The sequence below is a fragment of the Glandiceps talaboti genome, chromosome 1 (assembly GCF_964340395.1).
Source record: "Glandiceps talaboti chromosome 1, keGlaTala1.1, whole genome shotgun sequence".
NCBI lineage: Eukaryota > Metazoa > Hemichordata > Enteropneusta > Spengelidae > Glandiceps > Glandiceps talaboti.
In genome coordinates, this window is record NC_135549.1 from 24,197,342 (window position 1) to 24,224,841 (window position 27,500).

The 27,500-nt window shown below is 35.9% G+C and overlaps 1 protein-coding gene across 1 annotated transcript; it reads left to right on the top strand.

Moving 5' to 3' along the window:
- The first annotated feature begins 7,478 nt into the window (after positions 1-7,478).
- On the top strand, positions 7,479-23,467 carry LOC144434713 (arylsulfatase B-like). Its single transcript, XM_078123231.1, has 9 exons — positions 7,479-7,493; positions 7,792-7,855; positions 12,204-12,301; positions 13,233-13,366; positions 21,389-21,447; positions 21,929-22,046; positions 22,547-22,638; positions 22,865-22,957; positions 23,292-23,467. The coding sequence occupies exons 1-9, from the start codon at positions 7,479-7,481 to the stop codon at positions 23,465-23,467; spliced, it is 849 nt and encodes a 282-aa protein (XP_077979357.1).
- Positions 23,468-27,500: the final 4,033 nt, after the last annotated feature.

Here is a 27,500-nt window from a genome sequence, read left to right on the forward strand (position 1 = left end):
TAAAATGTTGAAGACTCAATTATCTCTATCCCGGTTATGTAAATGTGTGCAATTTGTATGCAAATTCGCGTTTAAAGAAAGTCGGATAGATTATCAACATTGGACAGTATGCTGTCTTCATTAAAAAAACACACGCCAGTTTTGAAATGACGCAATTTGAGAGCAGCCATTGGAAACTGGTAATGGACCATAGTAAACAAGCTGAACCTAGGTACTTGCCCAGCAGGTTATTAGGCAGGAAATTAAAGTAGCAAAAGAAGTACTTCCTGTGACTTTCGATCATTGTTTGCTACATGCTTTCTGCATGCCAGTTTAGAAAAGGAAACACAATCTGCTATAGAGTGATATAAAATATTTAATCAGCACAACGTAGTCTTTTGAAATTGTCTTGATTCGTACACAGAGGAGATGATTCAAATCAAGACACTTCACTCCTTTTGTTTTATATTAAGTATATTTAAGAATATTCATAGACAAACTTAAGTGCTAAAACTCAGGAAGATATCAACCGCAGGCATTTCATTAAAATAAATTCACAATACATTTCCAAATAATAGAAAGTATGTGGAGAAAACCATGAAGACAGAATTTGATTCAAATTCATTGCTACTTTTATGTAAAGTAAAACAGATAGCCTTGTCTCTCTATTGCATATAAGATGATCCTGTAACCTACCCCGTATTATATGACAACACAGGAGTGGTACTGAATCACCAAGGACAGCATGCATCGGTATGTATTAACTAATAGAGGTCAAACTGTGATGTGACAACTCGAGTACCTACCTAGCAGCAAATAATTGCTAGAATACATTTTAAGAGAATGGGTATTTGACACAGCAAGACATCAGTAAAGACAGGTGGCATTTAGGCAGGAATGCATATATACCCATTGGACTGCTGTAGCAGGCAGGCAGGCAGGCATGCCCACTGGTCTGTTTTGGCCATTGAAACGATAACGCCCAACCGGAATGGAAGCGATGCATGCAATGATTTTACATTAAATACTCCGACAATGATGGTGACCGAATGACCGATTACCTTTGGGACTTGTGGTAGATACACTGGTCGCAGGTTGTCCTTAATTGTATGTTTAAATTTGGTCACTCTAGGTACGGTGCTGGGCGCAGTTTAGTTTATTTGGCGTGTGGTTACTTCATCCATCTTTAATTAGCAAGCTAGACCTGACAGAGTTGTTTTTTAAACTTTCCCGAACGGTTGCGCTCATTTAGCGGCAAAGTCTCAAAGTGGTGTTGGTAGTAACCTTTTTTTCTTTTCACATCACGATATATTACTACAGGAACTTATGAATAAGAGGGTGGTGGATATCGTTAAAAACCATAATGCAGACGTTCCATTATTTTTGTACTATGCACCAGTGTTAACTCACATTCCATTCCTGGTAGGTGTATTTGCAATACTGATTATCTTTATAACATTGGGGGTCAGGGTTAGACTTGTTAACATTAAACTAAGCCAGCATATTGTAAGGAATCAGTAATCCAATGAAAATAGTTTTACGTATATTGGATAAGTAAGTTTTAGCAATATATGTTTATAAATTAAACTGAAGGCGCAAAACAAATATTTTGAATTGAAATAATTGGGTGATACAACAAGATGGTATGACTTGCACCCACATGTTTGCAACCCCAGTTGATTAAACCAAAGCGATTTCTTTGTTTACTAATCTTTCATGATGATCATCATCATTGATTATCATCATCATCATCATCATCATCATCATCATTATCATCATCATCATCATCATCTTTTAAAAAAAAATCTTTTCAATGGGACATTTATTCGTATTTGCCCTATTTAAAGTGAAGTGTTAAAATATTTACAATTATACAGTTCAGCAAAGTACGAATCTTGTCAATGTACAAATACACTATTTACATGTTTTCATTATTCATAACGTACGTAGCTTATAAATGGGTTCAAAACAGATGTTGTTGGAGTTACTGTGACATGTTTAAGTTAGGTAAATCAGTGCTAAAATTCTAAATGTAATTGTCCATTTGATACGCTGCAGATGGCGTTGTTGATGTTCCAAGTTGAGTTGAATATCGTTAGTTGTTCCTTAAGTTTGTAATGTTCAAATTCAATCAGAAGTCTGGTGCGAATTAGTGTTTTGAATATTTCCAGTGGGTCGATGGGTGTTACGTCGTTGGTTTTATTTCTTCTGGCAAGATGGATCGATAGCTTCGCTGTAGATGTGATGTGGACGAATAGAAGAAGGGCATTTTTGCTGATAAAGGTGCTGTTTTTCTTCGGTGGGTTTATGAAGAACCATGACGCTGCTGTAGTTTGATTGTCGTTGGTAAGATGTGATGAGATTGTAGTTATAAAATCCAGAAGCTGTTGAATATGAAAGCAATCCAGGAAAATGTGAGATAGGGAATCTTGTTCTTCACAAAGTGGACAGTTTGAGTCTGGTCGTCGGAAGCCCGCGTTGTGCAGGAATGTACCAGTTGTGTATGCACCGTGCATGATACGCCATTGTAGGTCTCCCTCTCTTTGTATTGTTGGTGGGTAATAGCAAGCTTTGAAATTGGGTTTAATGGAATCTGGTAGACTGAGGATATCTCTCCATACGGTATCTAATCTGGTCGGTAGCTTTAATGCGTGTTGTGCCAAGATCAGGTATTTATAAATGGCACCTTTTCCCAGTTTATACAGTGCCAGGTTGAGTTCCGTTGAATGATGGAGTTCAATTGAATACTGTGTAAGAAGTCTTCTAAGTGGTTGTGAATTATTGTTTTCAGTTTGATTGGTATTACCTGGTGAATAGTTTTGATTGTAAGATTTAAGATGCGTTCGGATCTAATGTTTACAGTGTCCTTGAGGTCGTATGAGGTAAGCCAACGTTTTTCTTCTATAATGATGAGGTATTTTATTGTTGTAATGCCTGCGTCTATGAAGTGGGTCAATGAGAATGGCGACGAACGTAATGGGTGTAGTATAAGTGGATTATAGAACAGCTGCTCGTTTAGAATATCTGGAAAGGTTTCTGGTTCTCCTTTTCGGATCTTGTCTATTGCGTTCCAACAATGTAGCAATTCGATATAGAATTTTGGTATACGTGTTTTGTTAAGAGTTACGCCGGTTGTGAGGAATTAGTTGCTTTTTGTAGTGTAGGTTGCCAACTTTGTTGAGGAAGTAGTCCATGAATGAAAAGCATGGGTGAAGATGATCGTGGTAGAGGAATCGTTGGATGTGTCCGAGGCGTAGTGAGGCTAGGCGGGTTGAAAGGTGAGTAAGTCCTTGTCCGCCCTTGGAAAGTGGTAAACACATTGTTTCGATCGGAATGCAGTGACGACCTTGCCAGACAAAGCGTAAGAATTGAGTTTGAATATATGAAACAGTGTCTTTACTTGGAGTAGTGCAGTTAAGTCAGTTAAGTTTGGATGAGATGATCTGGTTTATGATGAGTGCTCTTTTCTGGTATGACATACATGGGGCATACGCCGACCATTTCTTAATTTTACTTTCTGTGATGTCGATTAGATCGGTCCACTTCTTTCGATTATATTGTTCGCTGTTTTCTAGGTATACACCTAGAAGTTTAAGTCCATTTGGGTTCCACTTTATTGCAAGTGGGTTGTCAATTCGTTGGCGCCAGTTCCCTACCCACAGTCCTTCAGATTTTTCATAGTTTACTTTGGCATTAGAGGCCTTTCCGTATTCGGAGAGACAGGTTTTTAATCTGTGGAAGTCTTCATCTTTGGTTTGCAAGATTTCAACGTCATCGGCGTAGGCTGACAGATATGAAGTGTGATTTGGAATGACCGGTATTGATAGTCCTGTGATACCGCTTGCGTTTCTTATTTTGTGTAGGAGTAGTTCGAGGGCAATTATGTAGAGATGTCCTGAGAGAGAGCATCCTTGTCTAATTCCCCGTTTAATGTTTAAAGGGGCTGTTAGTGTACTGTTGATGCGAATGAGAGATTGAATGTCTGTATGTATGACTTTGATGAAATTTGTGAAACGAGGTCAAAATCCGAATGATTCAAGTGTTTTTTGCAGGCAGCCGTGGTGGACGCAATCAAATGCCTTTTCTTGGTCAAGGGCGAGGATTCCAAGCGAGGTATTGTTTTATTTGCCAAGAGAAATGCTGTCTCGAAGTAAATGGATGTTGTCGAAGATCAGTCGGCCTGGAATGCCACAAGTTTGGTCTTTGTGTATGATTGTTGAGATGACTGAACGGAGTCGTACTGAGAGTGTTTTTTACAAGAATTTTATAATCACTGCATAACAGGCTTATTGGTCTCCAGTTTTTAACTCTAGATCTGGTATTGTCCCCCTTTTTGGATGCAGACTTATAATGGCTCTACGGCAAGAAAGTGGCAGTTGACCGTTTTTGAGTGCTTGGGTGAGTACAGAGTGCACGTCTTTGCCTATTAGCGACCAGAATGTTTTGTAGAATTCGTTTGGTAATCCAACTATTCCTGGGGAACGATCTGTTTAGAGTAAAGTAACTGCATGGGTGAATTCTGCAAAAGTCATTTCGCTATCCAGATACTCGCGATCTTCTCCTATTATTTGTGGTAAATTATTGAGAATTGTGTGTTGTGATGTTAGGTCGACTGGTTCGGGTGTATCTATAGTTCCTCGTAGAAATTGTAAATAATGTCACGGATTTCTTTTGGATCTTCATATCAGTGATTTATTGTCGTTACGTTTGAGGTGTACAATTGGTGTAGATTTTCCTCTTTCTCTTTCAAGGGCAAACATGAATTTGCTAGAAACTTGACTGTCATTGAGAATTGTATGCCGGGCCCGGACAGCTGCTCCTCGACTTTCGTAATTGACAAGTTCAATCAGCACTTTTTTCTTTTAATTATATTCATTGATTCAAGGTGTTGTGTATCACGTTCCAGCTGAGCTATTTTCTGTTTATGTACATTGCGTTTTGATATGCAATATTGTTGAGTCAGCAATTTTATTTTCAGTTTTCCAATTTCCCACCAGGTGAGGATATCCTTATAGTTGACCTTTTCCTTTTGCCAGTTCACCCAGAAATAAGTAATGATTTCATAGTACTGTTCATGTGTTAGGATTACGGTATTGAGACACCAGAGTGGGCTTCGTTTGTTTATTTGCTTCTGTGATATTGTCACTTTTAGAAGAGAGTGGTCGGAGAAGGCGAGTGTAGAGTTCTGGATAGAGACTGTTTTGATTCGGGTTTTCATCCACTTTTTTATATAGATCCGATCTAATCGTGCTTTCGATTCATTTTTGTGCCAAGTGTAGTTTCGATCGTTTCCATGGTAGTGACGCCAACTGTCAATAAGTTTGTATCTATTACGATGTTACTGAGGGCACGAACTGTATGGCGGTCTGAATCCGCGCAATGAAGTCTATCAAGTTTCGGCTTGAGAGTGCAGTTAAAATCGCCTCCTAGAATAATCAGATCTTCATTTAGACTTGATAATACTGTGTTAAGGCGAGCAAAGCAATGTAATCGTTCTTTGGCATTTGTATGAGCATATACGTTTATTATATTGATAACTGTATCGTTGACTTTAACATGGATGTGTAGTAGGTGGCCTGGGATAATTTCTGTTTTTTGATAATGTCTATTTTTTTGTTCGGATGAAATAGAATTGCGACACCTCCACTGTTGTTGGTGCCATGGGATGGAAAACATTTTCCACGCCATACTAGGGGCCAGGTGGTTTCTTCATTTATGCTGGTGTGCGTTTCTTGCAAGAGGTAGAAATCTGCTTGATTGGACTGTTTCAAGTGTTTAAATATTTTGTATCGTTTCATTGAGTCGCGACATCCACGTGTATTTAGTGTCATACACGACAGGAGCGCCATCATAAGTGCTGTATAGAGGAAGTGTGTTATCAGTTCGAAGATGCTGATGGTAGAGAGTCTTTAACATTTGTTTTTTTACCGACTGTTCTCAAGTGTGATTTTATTTTTGTTTTTGTGGCAGTTGTTAGGGGGCTGTGTTGAACGGTAATGGAATAGATTTTTTGCGAGGTCTTTGAGGTTAGGATCGAAATCAGTACATTGTTCGATGAATTTTTTGGAGTGCTTTATTTCTGTCAGGAATTCTTCTATTGACTTTGCTGATATTTCGTAGCTTGCTGACGTTTCTGATATATCTGACATGACCGATTCGTTATCGTCGATTTCATTCATTGGTGTATCTGTACTTTCTTGCATTGATTCACTGAGAGTGGAGTCTAGTGGTGAGTACGAGATACTCTGGCTATCTAATGTTTGCGAAGGTGACTGTAGCGGTGTAAGTCCGGATAGTTGGAAGGATGGTGTCGGGTCCGGAGTTGAAACTGGTGATGCGATGGAACAATTGTTGTTTACGTTTTGTTGGTTGCCATCTTGATTTGCGGTATTTGCGTTATCGTTATCTTGTATTGATTGTCCTTGTTGACAGTTTCGCTGAATATGTCCTGTTTGATTACATTTGAAACATCTCATTTCGTCGGTTGATAGATATACTATGTAGTTTTTACCTTCAAATTCAATGGTGGTTGGTCCGTTTATGTATCCACGCAGGTCGGTGTCAAGTAGGACGAACACTTGTCTACGGAAGGATTGTACATGTCTTCGTTTCTCGTCTTTGCATCCGAGCTGGATTGTTTTGATTCCACTGACGAGTTTTCCGAATCTTGACAATTCATGTTCTATAAGTTCGTTCGGAATAAAAGGTGGAACTCCAGATACCACTATTTTCGTTGCCGGTTTTACCAGTGGTTCAACATAACTTGTGTAGCCACCTACTTGTAAGCCATTAATACAGATGGTTTCCAACCAGGTTACAGAGTTTAAATGAACGATAACTGATCCATGGGCTCTTGAAGCTGCTTTGATATTACCTGGACCGGTTACTTCGGCTATTGGTTCACACTTGATGGCATGTTTCCTGTCAGTGGTTAGACTGGCGAATAACGTAGGGAGTTGGCCTGTGGCTCGGGTGGCCATCTTGGCTTTGTTCACCCTCCACGAGCCCCTGGAATTGGATCCACGAAAATCTCTCCAATCACTATCCAAAAATTTCCTTTTCACTTTTTAGATGAGAGAAAATGTTATGTTAGGAGTTTATAGTTGACGATCATTGTCCGATGAGCTAAGCAAGATGACGAAAATTGACGAATATACGGAGCGACTTTTTCACACATCTTTCCAATAATATGGAGTCATCATCATCATCATCATCATCATCATCATCATCATCAAATGAAACATTTATTAGTATTTGCCAGGAGTGCTAAACTATGTACAAAAAAGAGATGTAGCAGAATACGAATGCGTTGGCTTAGTAAAAGTAATGTTCCTGAGAAAATGAAATGAAATGAACTCAACAACGGTGACGTATACGTATATTTCTCGCGTATATATTTCTCGTTCTCGATTTAAACAAGTTACAAAGATTCAGAGGCATGGATTAACAAGTCATTTAAAAAGTGAAGTGATTCAAGTTATGTAGTGCTCAATGTCCGTATGCAAACCAAGGAAGTAGGAATAATTATAATGTATCGTGCTACTGCCATATCACCACGACCATCACCACCACTATATCCATCATCATCATCATCGTCATCATCATCTTCACCACCATTATTATCAACAGCAACAGCAGCAACAACAACAACAACAACAACAACAACAACAACAACAATAACAACATTATGGCCATCGATATTAACAACAACAATAGTAAAGACAGCAGCAACAACAACAACAACAACAACAACAACAACAATATTATCATCATCGTAATCACCTCCATCACTTTATATTTCTTCTCCAACAGGTTCCTGACAGATTTAAGGAACTGTATATTACTACAGATGATCCAGAGCTGAGGGCTCAACGAGGTAATTCCAGGGTCTTATCTCAGCGCCAAAACACCCCGTAGACAAACTCATTTCTCAACCAACCTTATACTGCATACTCAAACCCAATCAAGTCAAATCTTGATATTTTATCTTTATCTATCATATCTCAAAAATATAAATAATGACAGTGTCATAGTTTACTTACCATTGTGTAACCTTAAATAGAACTGATGTCAGTGTTGTAGTTTACTTACCACTGTGTGACCTTAAATAGAACTGCAGATAGTATTTTATTTGCCACAAACTCAAAATCATATCAATATAACAAGAGAGAAAGTAAAAAAGACAGTGGAATAAATATTACACATAAACTGATGGATGAATACAGAGTTTATGGCTGATGTCGGTGTTGTAGTTTACTTACCACTATGTAATCTTAAATAGAACTGATGTCAGTATTAAAGTTTACTTACCATTCTGTAACCTTAAATAGAACTAACATCAGTGTTGTAGTTTACTTACCACTGTGTAACCTTTAAATAGAACTAACGTCAGTGTTGTAGTTTACTTACCATTGTGTAATCTTAAATAGAACTGATGCCAGTATTAAAGTTTACTTACCATTCTGTAACCTTCAATAGAACTAACGTCAGTGTTGTAGTTTACTTACCACTGTGTGAACTTAAATAGAACTGACGTCAGTGTTGTAGTTCACTTATCATTGTGTAAACTTAAATAGAACTGTTGTCAGTGTTGTAGTTTACTTACCACTGTGTGACCTTAAATAGAACTGATGTCGGTGTTGTAGTTTACTTACCACTATGTAATCTTAAATAGAACTGATGTCAGTATTAAAGTTTACTTACCATTCTGTAACCTTAAATAGAACTAACATCAGTGTTGTAGTTTACTTACCACTGTGTAACCTTTAAATAGAACTAACGTCAGTGTTGTAGTTTACTTACCATTGTGTAATCTTAAATAGAACTGATGTCAGTATTAAAGTTTACTTACCATTCTGTAACCTTCAATAGAACTAACGTCAGTGTTGTAGTTTACTTACCACTGTGTAAACTTAAATAGAAATGACGTCAGTGTTGTAGTTTACTTACCACTGTGTAACCTTAAATAGAACTGACGTCAGTGTTGTAGTTTACTTATCATTGTGTAAACTTAAATAGAACTGACGTCAGTGTTGTAGTTTACTTACCATTGTGTAACCTTAAATAGAACTGACGTCAGTGTTGTAGTTCACTTATCATTGTGTAAACTTAAATAGAACTGACGTCAGTGTTGTAGTTTACTTACCACTGTGTAACCTTAAATAGAACTGACGTCAGTGTTGTAGTTTACTTATCATTGTGTAAACTTAAATAGAACTGACGTCAGTGTTGTAGTTTACTTACCACTGTGTAACGTTAAATAGAACTGACGTCAGTGTTGTAGTTTACTTATCATTGTGTACTCTTAAATAGAACTGACGTCAGTGTTGTAGTTTACTTATCATTGTGTAAACTTAAATAGAACTGACGTCAGTGTTGTAGTTTACTTACCACTGTGTAACCTTCAATAGAACTAACGTCAGTGTTGTAGTTTACCAACCACTGTGTAACCTTAAAAAGAACTGATGTCAGTGTTGTAGTTTGTTTACCACTGTGTAACCTTAAATAGAAGTGATGTCAGTGTTATAGTTTACTTACCACTGTGTAATCTTAAATAGAACTGATGCCAGTGTTGTAGTTTACTTACCATTGTGTAATCTTAAATAGAACTGATGTCAGTGTTGTAGTTTACTTACCGTTGTGTAATCTTAAATAGAACTGACGTCAGTGTTGTAGTTTACTTACCACTGTATAACCTTAAATAGAACTGATGTCAGTGTTATAGTTTACTTACCATTGTGTAATCTTAAATAGAACTAACGTCAGTGTTGTAGTTTACTTACCATTGTGTAACCTTAAATAGAACTGATGTCAGTGTTGTAGTTTACTTACCACTGTATAACCTTAAATAGAACTGATGTCAGTGTTATAGTTTACTTACCACTGTATAACCTTAAATAGAACTGATGTCAGTGTTATAGTTTACTTAACATTGTGTAATCTTAATTAGAACTGATGTCAGTGTTATAGTTTACTTACCATTGTGTAATCTTAAATAGAACTAACGTCAGTGTTGTAGTTTACTTACCATTGTGTAACCTTAAATAGAACTGATGTCAGTGTTGTAGTTTACTTACCATTGTGTAACCTTAAATAGAACTGATGTCAGTGTTGTAGTTTACTTACCACTGTATAACCTTAAATAGAACTGATGTCAGTGTTATAATTTACTTACCATTGTGTAATCTTAAATATAACTGATGCCAGTGTTGTAAGTTACTTACCACTGTGTAACCTTAAATAGAACTGACGTCAGTGTTGTAGTTCACTTATCATTGTGTAAACTTAAATAGAACTGTCGTCAGTGTTGTAGTTTACTTACCACTGTGTGACCTTAAATAGAACTGATGTCGGTGTTGTAGTTTACTTACCACTATGTAACCTTAAATAGAACTGACGTCAGTGTTGTAGTTTACTTACCATTCTGTAACCTTAAATAGAACTAACATCAGTGTTGTAGTTTACTTACCACTGTGTAACCTTTAAATAGAACTAACGTCAGTGTTGTAGTTTACTTACCACTGTGTAAACTTAAATAGAACTGACGTCAGTGTTGTAGTTCACTTATCATTGTATAAACTTAAATAGAACTGACGTCAGTGTTGTAGTTTACTTACCACTGTGTAACCTTAAATAGAACTGACGTCAGTGTTGTAGTTTACTTATCATTGTGTAAACTTAAATAGAACTGACGTCAGTGTTGTAGTTTACTTACCACTGTGTAACCTTAAATAGAACTGACGTCAGTGTTGTAGTTCACTTATCATTGTGTAAACTTAAATAGAACTGACGTCAGTGTTGTAGTTTACTTACCAGTGTGTAATCTTAAATAGAACTGATCTCAGTGTTGTAGTTTACTTATCATTGTGTAAACTTAAATAGAACTGACGTCAGTGTTGTAGTTTACTTACCATTGTGTAATCTTAAATAGAACTGATCTCAGTGTTGTAGTTTACTTATCATTGTGTACTCTTAAATAGAACTGACGTCAGTGTTGTAGTTTACTTACCACTGTGTAACCTTAAATAGAACTGATGTCAGTGTTATAGTTTACTTAACATTGTGTAATCTTAATTAGAACTGATGTCAGTGTTATAGTTTACTTACCATTGTGTAATCTTAAATAGAACTAACATCAGTGTTGTAGTTTACTTACCATTGTGTAACCTTAAATAGAACTGATGTCAGTGTTGTAGTTTACTTACCACTGTATAACCTTAAATAGAACTGATGTCAGTGTTATAATTTACTTACCATTGTGTAATCTTAAATAGAACTGATGCCAGTGTTGTAGTTTACTTACCACTGTGTAACCTTAAATAGAACTGATGTCAGTGTTGTAGTTTACTTACCATTGTATAACCTTAAATAGAACTGATGTCAGTGTCGTAGTTTACTTACCACTGTGTAATCTTAAATAGAACTGATGTCAGTGTTGTAGTTTACTTACCACTTTGCAATCTTATAAATAGAACTGATGTCAGAGTTGTAGTTTACTTACCATTGTATAACCTTAAATAGAACTGATGTCAGTGTCGTAGTTTACTTACCACTGTGTAACCTTCAATAGAACTAACGTCAGTGTTGTAGCTTACTTACCAATGTATAATCTTAAATAGAACTAACATCAGTGTTGTAGTTTACTTGCCATTGTATAACCTGAAATAGAACGGATGTCAGTATTGTAGTTTACTTACCACTGTGTAACCTTCAATAGAACTGACGTCAGTGTTGTAGTTTACTTACCACTGTATAATCTTAAATAGAACTGACGTCAGTGTTGTAGTTTACTTACCACTGTATAACCTTAAATAGAACTGACATTAGTGTTGTATTTTCCTTACCATTGTGTAAACTTAAATAGAACTAACGTCAGTGTTGTAGTTTACTTACCACTGTATAACCTTAAATAGAACTGACATTAGTGTTGTATTTTCCTTACCATTGTGTAAACTTAAATAGAACTGACGTCAGTGTTGTAGTTTACTTAACACTGTATAATCTTAAATAGAACTGACGTCAGTGTTGTTGTTTACTTACCATTGTGTAACCTTCAAATAGAACTGATGTCAGTGTTGTAGTTTACTTACCACTGTGTAACCTTCAATAGAACTAACGTTAGTGTTGTAGTTTACCATTGCGTAACTTGGGATTAACGGGATTTCGTACACACAACCTGACAGGGCTAACGGAATGTCTTCATAGTTTTAATCTTTTCCTGACAGGAATTATGTCAATGCTTGATGAAGGTGTTGGGAATCTTACAGATGCTCTCAAGGCAAATAATATGTGGGATAACACACTGTTTATTTACCTTAACGATGTAAGTTGTCTCAGTGCAATTTATTCTCAAATTCTGGCAAACGAATATTTTGTCTTGTTTAATTGGAATTTGCCTTGTCAGCCTCACGTAGCAGTTGATAAATATCCCCTTTCTAAATCTATGGAAATATTCTTTATATGGGCAAACAAATTGTACTACCTGGTTCAAGTTTTAAATATAAAATTCGCACTCAGTGTATAGTCAGATTTTGAAAGCTCGAAATATTGTACACATGTCCATATAAAATGTTGTTTTACTATAACAAGCCAAGGGTAATGAGGACTATAACAAGGGTAATGAGGACATACATACATACATACATACATACATACATACATACATACATACATACCTTTGCATTTTTATAAGTAAGCAATACCCTGTGATGAAGAATGATCGTTTCGAATTTGGTATTCAAGAATATCTCTAAGGGACAAAGCTGAAAGTTGAACATTTACTTGATATGTAATTTAATTTCACAGACCAGGTAATAACATTAATGGTTGTGCAAATAGAATACGCATTATTGATGCAATTGATTTATGTGATTCTCCAGAAATCTTGACGATAAGATAAGAGAAAATAACACCGAACAAGAGACAAACCTTGATTGACAAAGCCGCAATCTGTATTATAAAAAGACAAAGTAAATGAAATAGAGAGATAGAATACAGACATCAGTGATACTTTGAAGTAAAAACCTGGAATTCTTAGATGGGAGAAAGGAAAAATGGCTAGAACTACTATAACTTTATCAGATAGATGAGGGAGAGATAGATGGAGAGAACATTGTCACGAATATAGACGTTCAGTGAAGTTTCAAATTAAAAACCTAAAATGTTTAGATGACAAATTGGGAGGTAATAGGATAAATGGTCAGAAAATCTACATTGTTTCGAATTAATAATAGTTTCTTTTTAAACAACGCCAGCATGGTTCATGGCCAACTCATGGCAGGAGTTGGCCTCTCCGAGGTGCTGCTGGATCTACCTTTGATGGGGCAATCAGAGCAGTATCATTCATCCATGGAAATATGTTGGAAAACACAGGTTATGTTAACAATGAGTAAGTAGTTGTATTTAAAATGTCCCCATAACACCCAGCTCATTACATTTTGTCCTCTTTTAGTCTTCACATTTGTTAATGATTATCTTATTTCTGGTATGTTCATTGAAATGACTTCTATTTTATATCATCTTTGAGTCGTTGGGTTGGACGGGCTGGCTGCCTGAGTTTGTTTTCTCACCCTCCAACTTATGATATGTACAATCATACTGAATATTATTAATTTTCTGTCCAGGAGTGTTGTTTATTTGAAGATCACAGTTGATAATTTACATGTTTACCAATTATTTTATCTTCAAATATACCTTGTATTTGACGGTTTGATGATTTATAAACAATTTCATTTTTCTCTTGCCTCTAGATTAATTCACGTGACTGACTTTTTCCCAACTTTAGTGTCGTTGGCTGGTGGGGCACCAGGTAAGAACACAACCAAACGACATGACTTCTTCAAGTTGCTGTATAAACCAAACACAAGTCGAACAATCAAACTTTAGGATTTTAAATTTAGTAGATGTAGTAAGTTCCTTTGCCTGTTTGTACAAAAATATGGCTTGGAGTATCTGCCTGCCATAACAAAATAAAATATGATATAAACTGAATGCCTTCCTTAACGGCAAACTTTTGACATGGCCCCAATCATATACGTACGCCAGAACGAGGCTCATCAGGAGGCGATTATGGCATGATTTACCACCCAGTTTCAAAAGTGAAAGATTTTCATTTGTATTTGAGATTAATATAGTGAAGAGATCGTGTGAGTATATCGTGGTGAAATCTTCAGCAAGACTGCCCACAGATACTGTCCGATTTATTGTGGTTTTGAAAGACCAACATGCAATGAGATCGATGGGTAAATATTCAAATTAGGATAGGTCAAACCGTACGAAGAGTTTTAATAAGTTTCCAAAGAGATGAGGTAATCCTTATCAGTTTTCTTGCTTGTCTGAGGTTCTAGTAATCACCCGAATGAGTATATGCACCAAATGTCGTTTGAATTGAGCAAACAGATTTTGATGGAAATGATGATACAGACAGACACATAGACACACAGACGTTTCATCCCTAATAAATAACCTTCCTTTCGGACCGGAAGGTAAAAACAACACCTCTGTTGCAGACACAGTCACTGCCATTCATATATGTTAGCTGAGTCTCCAGGATTTTTACCTTATATTTTAGGGATGGAATGTGTGCGTGTGTCAGTCTGTCTGTCTGTATCCTTTTCTTAAGATGTTCTTCAGGGTACTATCTAGAACTGATTCGATTTTGGTAAACATTCCATGAATACTAATTTGCATAATTAATTATTCGTGGTAATTAGGCAATATCGTTAGAATGTATGCATCAGATTGAAAATAATTTGGTGCATACTTCAATCAAACCAAAGGGAACATGTCCTGATAAACGTGTTGATATAGCTTTAAGATGTAATGAGTCATTTCATGATTTTCAGTAATTAGGCTATATATGTATCAAGTCTCCATGACTACATAGTTTCGAAGATATTGTACAAGTACTGCATTTTAGTAATGATCGCTCTCTCTCTCTCTCTCCCTCTCTCTCTCTCTCTCTTTCTCTCTCGCTCTCGTTTACTCACAAACAAACAAACAAACACACACACACACACACTTCAAATTTATAGATCCCAACCTGGATGGTGTAAACATCTGGGATACTTTATCAAAAGGGGTACCTACTCCACGTAAGGAGATGTTGCAATATTTGGACAATTATGAGACTTCGTATGGATACGTTATGAGGTAATATTTACGATTATTACTTAATACGTCTATATATGCTACTCGGCCTTTGTATTCTTACGTCTAATGACATTTTCCTTGCGACATATTCATATATTTTGAAACTATAATTTAGAGCTAACATTAGAAACTGTATTTTTTTTGTGACGCCGTTGGTGTCGTTGTTACCAGTCGTCACTTGTGCGTAATCACATTAACTAAAATTGCATGTGGCCTACAAGTCAGACCTTGAACTGAAAACGTTTCCAGTTGCCTCATGATAGCAATAATATATATATATATATATATATATATATATATATATATATATATATATAGTTTTGAATCTAGATAGTACCCTAAAGAATATCTTTTGAAAACTATTGCGCTCTGCCACTGCAGTATAGAGCCCTGTCTTAGCAGATTGATACTCACCGAGTTATATATTATATATATATATATATATATATATATATATATATATATATATACATATATATATATATACATATATATATGTGTGTGTGTGTATGTGTGTGTGTGTGTGTGTGTGTGTGTGTGTGTGTGTGTGTGTGTGTCATTGCCTTGTCAGGCTATGTTTGGCATATGTATGTTTTAATGAATAGTCTGGTAACATTGCATGCTTTTGCATATCACATCATAAAGTCGTGCAAGTTACTGCTATATACTCCTCGTGAAGTTATTCTTAAAATTATAAGGTACATTTTCACTCTGTTTTGTGTTCGCCCAGGATTGGTGATTATAAATTAATGGATGGTGCATGGATGATTTTTAAAGGAGATAATCACTCTTTCGAAGGATACTTCTTAAAGAATAGAATTGGTAGGTGACAATAAGTATAAATTATAGATACAGGTCTTATTCAGCGAGTCTTATATCAATCTTATTACCATAAAACACTGTATTTTAAAACAAGACTTTCAGCATGGTCGAATATAGCTTATATACACATTTACCATGCAATGTCTCTTTACCTTGATAACACTTATCTTTAGTTCCTTCTTATTAGAAGATATTGGAGGAGACTAGGTGTGAAACATTAAAGTCCCATTGATAGTTATTGATATGAGGTATGCCACGTTTTTGGTGCTAGTGGGAAATGGACGAATTGGCACTTGTACACTCACTCAAAGAAAGAATGTCGTCCTTTTTTTCATAACATTGTTATTATATATGCTGTTGTTGTATGTTTCATCTACATAGTGTAATTGCTTGTTTTGGCACATATCGCTAAGAAAGGTATCATTTTAATTCACAACGAATGCGATATAATTCCTTGCATGTCCTGAGCACAAGTACAGTCAAGGCTTTCACACAGTCTGTCATATTACGGAATTCAGTGACGTTCATCTGCAAAGATACATACATAAATAGGTTGTTATTATAGTTTGTAAAGGGACTTTTGTTAATCCATTTCTCAAAGTATCCTGATTTGGACCGATTATCCTACAAATATATGTTGAAATTGCGCAGTGAGCAATATTGTCAATTACGGCATACTTGATTATAATTCACATACTTGAGTTACTATAATTACAAGGAGTATATCATATCTTTGTCAAAATCATTTTCTACACAGACGACTGGATTCCTCCAGCAGATTTAGAAAATCCTGATATTCCTGATGTAGCTCCTGCTCCATTCAATACTACACTACTATTCAACATCGCAAGTAAATCATTATCAAATATCTTATCATACATGGCAAAAATGCCGTAACACGTTACGTTGCAAATGGATAATATGTAAAAACACCCAAAACATAATTCCGAACCTTTCAAATCGGATTCGATTGCAAGATTTTCATAGAAGAACACCAATCATTCTTCATCTTCCAAGTCAAAGATAGTTGCTCTCAAATATTGCTTTAAAACACCAAATAAGTAAATGAGAAAGTATAAAATTGTTACAAATTCTATATCAGTTTAATTAAAATTATAACTTTCTACCTCACTTCTGCAAATGTACAAAGATATTGTATTTCTTTATTTCAGAGGATCCGAGGGAAATCAATGACTTGTCTGCTGACATGCCAGAGAAGGTTGAAGAACTGCGTGCTGCAGCAAGAAAATACCTCGACGGTGCACCTCCAACATTCTATCCAGATGCAGATTATTCAGTGGCCGACCCTTTAAACTTTAAAGGTGTATGGGCTCCTGGTTGGTGTTAATGACCTGGAATTGAGGAACATTAAAGGAAAACGCAATTGTGGAATTGAACAGAGCTTGTCCCATTAACGAACGCGAAACACCCAATATGTAGGCACTTGCATTTTGTTAACACTGTGTATTATTTGTAATAGACATTACGCGTATTTGATCTGGTGTTTTAGACATTGCCCGGGTAGTTAGTTTTATTCCATTCACTAGCTTCTTTCAATTGATAAAACATTTGGGTTGTTATGTATTTCGTCCTTCTTTTGTTATTGCAGCGAAGAAACCATTGCGATTTGCTTGACGTGAATACAGTTTTTATATGCAGAGAATTGTGAAATTGTCCTCAAATAGTTTGATTAACATCATAGGAACATTACAACAGCGGGGGGGGGAGAGAGAGAGAGAGAGAGAGAGAGAGAGAGAGAGAGAGAGAGAGAGAGAGAGAGAGAGAGAGAGAGAGAGAGAGAGAGAGAGAGAGAGAGAGAGAGAGAGAGAGAGAGAGAGAGAGAGAGAGAGAGAGAGAGAGAGATATTTTAAACCAACGTACTGGAAAAAAAGACAAGCGCGCCAAAGTTTTGACATCTGAATTTGATGTACGCATAGTGGCAAGTCATGAGTTCATTCCACTTTTACAAAATGTTGCAAGAAACTTTTCATTCAATCTTGCTGTGGAGGCATGACTGTGTACTTTCTTATTAGCTTCTGCATTGATTGTATCAAACACCCCTGCCCGGCGAACAGTATTTTGAAATTCGCTGTACTTTCTTCGCCAAAGAGGCATGATTATATCATGCTGTACGTTACTGCCCTGGATTACTTTAGTGATCAATTCTAAAATTCGTCGTTGTTGGTGCTCACTATACGTTTGTTGTCACAGTAGCTTATATTTTGTAGCGACAGTGCTGTATGCCGATCAATATCGAGCGCCTTCAACGTCGAATATATAAGTTTATCATTCACACTTATTACGTCCCTGGCTCCTAAGCAGTGCTACCGTAAAAAAATCGACCTTCACAACTTACGATCAGCTTTCCAAAGTCGCGCTACATTCAATGGGGGCCATATTCATGTTGTCGTTACGGTAAAACCATAGTAGTCAAATACTTATTATAGGCATCGTATTTAAGGTCAGATTGTTTCTTAAAAAAATACGAATATGAATCAATATTTCTGTTCAGCGAAATTTATATATCAATAGAACCTTTTTTTGAAGATATGTAAAAAGGAACTGGTTGACATCAACTATAACTGAATATATTCATAAGCTTCACTGGGTTTCCGCGGGATTGCATATAAGGCCTAATAAAAAAAATGTGTGGTTCCGATTACGCTCAATTTTAGAATAGGTAGGTAGATATTTTAATTTATTTTTTCATGTGTGAGTGTCTAGTTCAGGTAGTTATGTTTTCCGTTTTTTTCCATAAGTTCTCTGTGTTCCCATCAGATGTACAACCATTACAGATTGGAGGAACAGTTTTATATTGTCTGTTGATGCCAGTTTCTGGATCCACTATTTCTCCCAAGAAACTATTTTTTCTCGAATACCTAAAAAAAAAGTTTAGGGTCGGCAATGAAAAACTGGGTGGGGTCGGGTAACTGGAAATGATTAATTATTTTTTAGGCCTAATCATAATTTAACGGAATATATTTTGAGAATTGAGCCACTGTGTATGTTATCGATAATTTCATTATGAATGTTTTATGCTAAATATGCATTTGAAAAAAAAGTAGCGAACGTGTGACGTAAACTCTGTGATATGGCAAAAGTGGCCACCATCGAAGGAAGTGGTGTATATCACCGATGCGTAGGAACTTCATTACGCCCCTGTACTTGTTGGCAACTTAAAGTTTAAACGTTTATTTTATCCAAATAAAAACAACTACCTGAACTAGATACTCATATATGAAAAAAATAAATTAAAATATCTACCTTTTACCTTAAATGTGTGCTATGACAGAAACGTCTGAGAAATTTAAATACTAAACCAGTGGAGATTTGGGAACTAGATGCCGAGTGATTATAATCTGGGATTGAATTTAATGTCATACACTTTAAATAAATTATGTGTAATGATGTGACATTAAAATCCATTTAATAGCTCAACTTGCTGTAGAAAACCAGCCTTTTATAAAATGTGGTAGGAAACCAGACATCCGAAGATTAAAACGGGGGGGGGGGGGGGGGTTATTTAGACCTTAACGCATTTATCTTTACATGAGCAATGTGTTGATTTGTATCATTGAAAAATACGAAAATTACATATTATGAGATCATCTCTCTATAGAAGAAAGTTTGAACAAGATATGACAACTTTAAGACCTATCTATCACAAATCTACCTTTTTCATGCCATTGGTATAAAGTCATTTCCCCTGTTTTGAATTTAGACTCAAACAGAGGGTGGTGGAAGTTGTACGCCCTCCATCATCAACCATATTGCAAGTGTACTCTAAATATCGCAAACTTACGATTATACGAATAGCAACCTTAGTATTACCCCTTATGGACAATTGATATGTTGTGTCAAATACGCCTCGTTGTATTGATACAAATATATGTCGAGCAGATATCTCAAACCGTGCCAGCCAGAACAATGATGAATTGCGATGCTCTAAAGGCGGATACTAATCGTCACGACCATGATGGAACACCGCCAATAAAAACGTAGTTTGACTTCAAGTTGACAGATAAACATCAAAGATCAAGTAATCGGTGACACTAACAAAAAACCAGACGTAAGCTACAATTCACCTATTTACATCTATTCACTTGATTGTATCACTGTAATTTAGACTATTCATCCAAGAGTATTTACTAGTACTTTATAGTCGGCATTTGTGTTGCGCCCAAGTACCGCTCTGATTGCTCCATCAAAGGTAGATCCGGCACCACCCCGCAGAGGCCAACTTCTGGCATGAGTTGGAAACGTTCCATGCTGGTATTTTAGTGAAAGAAATGATTGATTCACAAGTCTAACAATTCTTGTTTTTGGCGTTTTCCCTTTCTCTTATTTTGTATCTAAGGTGTTTTTAACGTTTCGCTTCGTGAAATTACTTTATAGTGCCTCATGTCATCTCTCTTTAACGATCTTTCTGTCTTGCCACCCTTTCTGGCCATATCTGCCTTTGCTAATTGAGAAACTGACTATCGTTCATGAAAAGTGTTAAGGAATTCATGTGGTATAGATATATGACAAATGTGTATTTCAACTTACACAAGTGATGAACCGTGGACATAATTTATCTTTTTGCAGTAACAATTCACTTTGAGGTACTACGCGTACATGTAAAACAATTCTGTCTTTTCAAACGCAATGACCATAATACAACATACAGTCATGTATACTATCTACACGTTTCATATAAAATCATGACTGTGAGTAGTTTGTTTTACGTATATCAATATGATTGCTACAACATGTTTGACCACGAGGTATTTTCCAATAGTCTTAATGCATGTTTCACTTTTTCAAATGACTTGTTTTGGCCGAGGCTGTGAAATATTGTATATCAAACAACAACTTACATCGTTCATGTAAAGAAACAGTTTGTTGTTCCACATGTTCTTCTTCTTTGGCGCATCCGTTAAATTTCCAATAGATTCATCCAACATTGTCATCATCCCTATCAGGAAGAGATTGGAAAATGTATGATTACAATGAATGATTTTTACCTCCCGTAAGGGTACGGGAGGTATTAAAATACAAATGTGTGTCTGTGTGTCTGTGTGTCTGTCTGTCTGTCTGTCTGTCTGTGTCATCATTTTCTAAAATTCGGCTGGCTCAATTGTAATGAAATTTGGAATATATAATCTTTAGGGTAATAGCTAGACCTGATTAGGTTTTGAGCCTGATCGGTTACTAATTAATTAGAGAAATTTGCATATTAATGAAATCAAATAATTAAGCAATATCTTAAGACTCCATACTTCAATTTCAATAAAAAATACTGTTTGAAACAACGATTGATATTTACGTAAATATCAATGATTTGTCTAACTTATTTGTAAAAAAAAAAAAAGAGCTTATTTTGCAAATTATAGTGACTAAACAACTATATTTCCATGCTTTAGAAACAATTTCAATTTTTTATTTTTGTCTCTAGATTAATTCATGTGACTGACTTTTTCCCAACCTTACTCTCATTAGCTGGTGGAACCCCAGGTAAGTATGTAATGCCATCATCAAGTGAATATACCTTCAAGTCAACTGTGCCAAATAATCGAAATCCCCAATGACACTTTTATAGCAGAAATCGTCGTACAAGACAAGTACTGCCACCATTTGTATTATATTGGTATGCACAAATTTATATGCACTGCGCTAGCTTTTGATGGAATTATTCATAATCTTAATTTAAAGGAATATATTTCAGAGTTCAGCAAATCTATTTTATCAATAAATTAATTATTATTATTAACATCATGGATGTGTTATGTTAAAAATATGCATTTAAAAAAATAGCGAACGTGTCATGACGTAAACTCTGTGATATGGCAAAAGTGGCAGCCATCGAAGGCAGTAGTGTATATCAACGATGCGTAGGAGTTTGACTTTTTCCATTCACCTAACACGGAACTGCCTCTAGTGCATTGAATATGTTGTGTGATTCTTACCTAGATACACGTACATTTTTAATTTGTAGATCCTAACCTGGATGGTATCAACATTTGGGATACTTTATCAAAAGGGACACCCACTCCACGTACGGAAGCGTTGCTGAATTTGGATAACTATGAGCCTTCACGATCATATGTTATGAGGTAACACATGTTTTGTAAATCATATGTGTAACTCAATTTGTTGTATATAATATAATATTACATTCACATTGACGTTTTCCAATATATTTATAGAAATTTGAAATATAACGGAATAGGCATGGTAAGCATTTTGTCTATATATAAGACTATACATTCACCCACCAATCTATCCTCCCATCCATCCAATAAATTGCATCGTCCATCATCTGCAGCTGCTTGTGTCTGTGTGTACGTTTGATTCAAATTACACACACACACACACACACACACACACACACACACACACACACACACACACACACACTCACACACACACACACATATATATATATATATATATATATATATATATATATATATATATATATATATATATACTATTTTGTATGGTTTTGCAAGTTTCGGAATTTTTTATTGAATTACCACTATATACTAGTACGTGTATCTTACACTTGCTGCAATGTTAATATCCATTTTAATATTGTTATTCGTCCATCCAGGGTTGGTGATTATAAATTAATGGATGGTGTATGGATGTTTGCAAATGCGGACCCGAATTTTGCTGGAGGGTACTTCCTAAATAACAGAATAGGTAGGTGACAATGATAACAGTAAGTTGCAATCTAGGAGTTTCACGTCACCTAATAAACAAGCTAATGTGCAATATCGATATTTAACGAAAGCAGCAAATTTAAGTTAAGGGTTAGTCTATGAATTTGACAAATGATAGAAACCACATATTATCCACTTTTTGACAAATTTCACACTAGCTACAAAACAAAATATGAAAATTCTTTTCAATATTCGTTTCTGTACAGATCCCTGGGAACCTCCACCAGATATGGAAAATCCCGACATTCCTGATGTACCTCCTGAGCCATTCAACACTACACTGTTATTTAACATCGCACGTAAGTCATAAGCTAGTAATACCATGTTACATGGGCCTACGATCACCTTAAAATGCAATGTCACAAGGCGCGAGAATTAAATGGCTTATACATAAAAGAACCTATTTCATAATTAGATTTGTTTGAAACAAGATTTCGATTGCAAAATCTGTAACAGTAGAACATCCATTGTACATCACTTTCGATGCAAAGAAATAATACTTACAATATCTAGGAAACAAGTAGCATATTGTTTGACAGTACTCAAGAATGATTTGAAAATTGTCATTAAGGGCCAGTTATGAGTTGTATTACACCATTGACTTGAGTAATAACACAAAGAAATTCATTGCAGAGGATCCAAGGGAAATCAATAACTTGGCTGCTGACATGCCAGAGAAGGTTGCGGAACTGCGTGCTGCAGCCAAGAAATATCTCGACGGTGCACCACCATCTTTCTTCCCAGATAGAGATTATGAAGCAGCTGACCCTGCAAACTTTAACAATGTATGGGCTCCTGGTTGGTGTTAAGGTTAAAGGCCCTGGATCGGAACGGAATTGAGTTACTAAACAAGACACCACGACTATAGTTATTTGCTTTTAGATAATATTTTGTGCATAGTTATTTCGGCATTGATTTTGATATCTGTTACACGTCCAGATATTTAGTTCTCTTGATTTAAATAGACGATTTCAGGATCCGAAATGAGGGTGCTATGCCACACTCCAGTCTCCTACTGGGAGGACTTACGTAAAAAAAGTTATCTGTATTCTGACACTGGGAAACACGACAGTGGAGTAACCGCAGGCAATGTCCCCTCGAAAAAATGTATTACATTTTGCTGCATTTTAATGATCTTCACACTCCATTATTTTAAAGAAACGTCCTAATTTGTCTTAATTACCAGTAAAGATTTAACAATTCCCAGAAAGTAGGAAAACTAGCATGGCAATGTTGCATGTCCTAGAACCCTAAATATGTAAACAGTAAACATGACTTCAATTAATTTAAATTTCATGGAAAAATAGGTGGCCTACATCATACAGGGATGGACAACCTGGAGATTTCGGAGCACACATTTCCAGATCTTAAAACTTTGATCTTAGTTTCTGAATATCTAGGCAACATCGCAACTTCCTGGCAGCAGTCGATTGAGGATGCGATGCTAGCTAAACTAGTAATGTTTACTTGTAATGGATACCACGGGACATGGGTGTCAAGTATCAAAACATAAACCAGGGTAAAGTTGAGAGTAAAATGGAAATGGTTACATTCGCTAGTGTGTCCGTACGTCATTTGTCTGACAATGAATATCCATTTTAAATCGAACCTGTCACAAAGGTGACAGATAAAGCAAGTTTGATTTCATAGCTGCCACATTCGTTGTTGAAATTCAATATTTACTCAATAACTAAAAAAATCATGAAGGGTCTATGGTTATACATGGCGACTCAATAACCCCAATAACGTGTCTTTCTTTTAATAGCTGTGACCTGACCTTTATGACCAATGCTCAAAATCTAGCCATTCCATGCATATCATAGTCATCACTGTGTAGTATTTATATATTGCATATTTCTTGTAAATCGTGTTTACATGTAATACACAAGAAAGGAAAAATATACACAAATCACTTTTACTGAATGGTGGCCATATTTGTAGTAAAATGATTTTCTGCATTGCTCAAAAACTGTATTGCAAAAAGACCACATCCAAGTACAGATTGTGATTCGAGTGTCTAGCGACTTTGAGTTGACTATGAATTTTGCTCTCCTTGTTTTTCAGAGTCAATTATCAAAATCATGCTAATTCTTGCACATTACAGACATTTTGTGGAATTAAAGTTTGCCCAGATTTATAGGATGTTAGGGACAGGTAATAAAGACTAGGGGAAACACTAATGTTGTGCTCGTATACCTTTCCTACTGAATGGCAGCCATATTTGTTGTAAAAGACCATTTTTAGTGCACAACTCACGAACTGTGAATCTGCATTCAAGTGTCTACTCGTATGCTATCGTTCGAATATGCAGCGCCCTCACTTAGAATCCTGAAATCAGCTCTTTGTCCTTCATCTAATATTTTAAAGTTGTAAAGTTGTAATTTGCTTGACGTAGTAAATAAAGGCTTTTGTTGCATCACATTTAAGAAACTGTCCACAAATCAATATGTAGCCATTTTCTTTTGGGATAATCTCGTATCCACAATTTTGATAACAATAATAAGACAGCTGGTTTCATTAACAAACTGTTGCAATTGAAGTGTTGTGTATAGAATACAGCAACGGTAAATTTGCAGATTTTCCAAGGTCGAGGGTCTGTACCCGGCAAGCTGACTGTTACTGACTGTAGTCGTAGCGATGTCATATGTTTTTCTGTGTCAGTCTAATAAAAGTCAATGAATGTGAAACACATGACATTACAAGTGTCTATGTATATCTAGTCTAGCTGTTTCGATTTATATTGCCATAATATGGGGATATAATATTTTAGCTTTTATACCCACAGACACTGACAATTACTCAGAAAGTGTGAGTAAATATCGGCAAATATTGGTTAATAAGACATGCAGACTGTAGTTTTTGTGCACTGATGTCTATTTTAACCACCAGCAATGTATTTTTTCACAATGCTGTTGAGTTTTATTCACCTAGAGACAACGCTCGCCATAGCCTTAGTGCTAACGAGTACCCCTTATGACGTCATAAAATCCCGTGGTCTGGGTGGGACCAGAAATACCCGAAAACTCTCGAAGTAAATCCGAAAGGAACTGACTGAAAAAGGTCATTTAAGGTGTTTGCAGACGCTTTTTTAAAGTTTTAAAACTATGTCGTCTAGCAAATTAGCGATAGTGAATGTGAGCATTTTGAATCACTTAAGACATACAAGGCCAGCCCCGAGAATAGTAACCTGCCAGTTCCAAAGCTAAACCTCATGACATCCCAGAATAGGGGTAAAACGAGAGAGTTTAAAAATGTAATGAATTAATAATCTAACAGCAATTGCTTGTATAAGGCTTTAAATCTGAATTTGAATTTCGAATTAAATTTCATTTCACCAAAAATATAAGATAATAACAATACAGAACATAGTAAAAGCGACAAACAATTCTGATGAGGCCCATGGAAATAGTTCAATTGAACCTGATCTATTCCTGACCATGGTCATGGCAACTAAGAGAAATATACTATTTATATATTGCGTACAAATAAATAATCCAATATCAACATTCAAAAACGAAATAATACCAAAAAAGCAAGACACAATATAGTAAAGAGAATATCAAACAAATCAGAACGAAAAAACAGAACAAAATATATGGCACAAAACACAAATATTTACAGATATAGACAGATTGCAAACAAAAGGGAAAGCAGGTTTCATTGTAGATAAGGGTAGTTTCAATGTTTCTTCAATTCGGTTCCTTTACATAAGATGGTTTTTCAATGGAGCTCGGATGGATTTCCACTGCTTTATGGCAGTGGATATTTAAAGTTTTTTTTCTGGGATATCGTGAGGTTTAGCTTTGGAACAGGCAGGTTACAACGCAGGGCACTGTTTAGAAATTTCTATCCCTTGCGAATTCCACCCAAAATCACTCATCAAGTAATGCTATGTCAACAGCCTCCTGTTGAATTCCAGGAAGGTCTGAAAGACTAAGAGTCTTCAATCCTTGAGATCTTCGTTCTACTGCAATGAATGTTCCCCATGCACCTGGCTTCAACCAAGACAGGAATACCTTGGACCCTGGGTTTACAGAGAAAACAATACAATGATATGCGTCAATAGTTAATAGTTATTGAAGGTATGAGGAGATGAATGAATGAATGAATGAATGAATGTATGTATGTATGTATGTATGTATGTATGTATGTATGTATGTATGTATGTATGTATGTATGTATGAATGAATGAATGAATGGAGATGGATGGATGAATGAATGAATGAATGAATGAACGAATGAATGAATGAGCCAACCAACCAACCAACAAACAAACAAACAAGCAAACGAATTACATGTTTGGGATCGATATTATTTCTCACCGGCTGCTCAGTCATATATCATTTGGCAACTCATAGTCATATACTACCAATTACATTACCACTCTCATTCCATAACAAGAGATGACATCATAATACTCATACAATAACGGGGGATGATGTCATACTACTCATACCATAATGAGGGATGATGTCATACTACTCATACAATAACGGGGGATGATGTCATACTACTCATGCCATAATGTGGGATGATGTCATGCTACTCATACCATAATGAGTGGTGATGTCACACTACTCAAACTACACCGATGAATGACGTCATCACTACTCATGCCATAACAAGGGATGACGTCATACTACTCATACCATATATAAAAAGCTATGACGTCATTCTCCTCACATAAAGAGAGCAATGACATCACACCACCGATACCTTAATGAGGAATACATGATGAGAAAACAGATTACAATTCCGAGTATGTCTCTCTAAGATTGTACTTACTGAAACATATTTCTTGTTCGATCAGAGAAATGATGTAGCTATTATTTGCATATTCCT

What these genes read in the sequence shown, in the direction of transcription:
- LOC144434713 (XM_078123231.1), top strand. An exon ending in TGTTTATTTACCTTAACGAT is followed by an intron (nt 12,302 to 13,232) that starts GTAAGTTGTCTC and finishes AAACAACGCCAG; the next exon opens with CATGGTTCATGGCCAACTCA. An exon ending in CTTCCTAAATAACAGAATAG is followed by an intron (nt 22,639 to 22,864) that starts GTAGGTGACAAT and finishes GTTTCTGTACAG; the next exon opens with ATCCCTGGGAACCTCCACCA.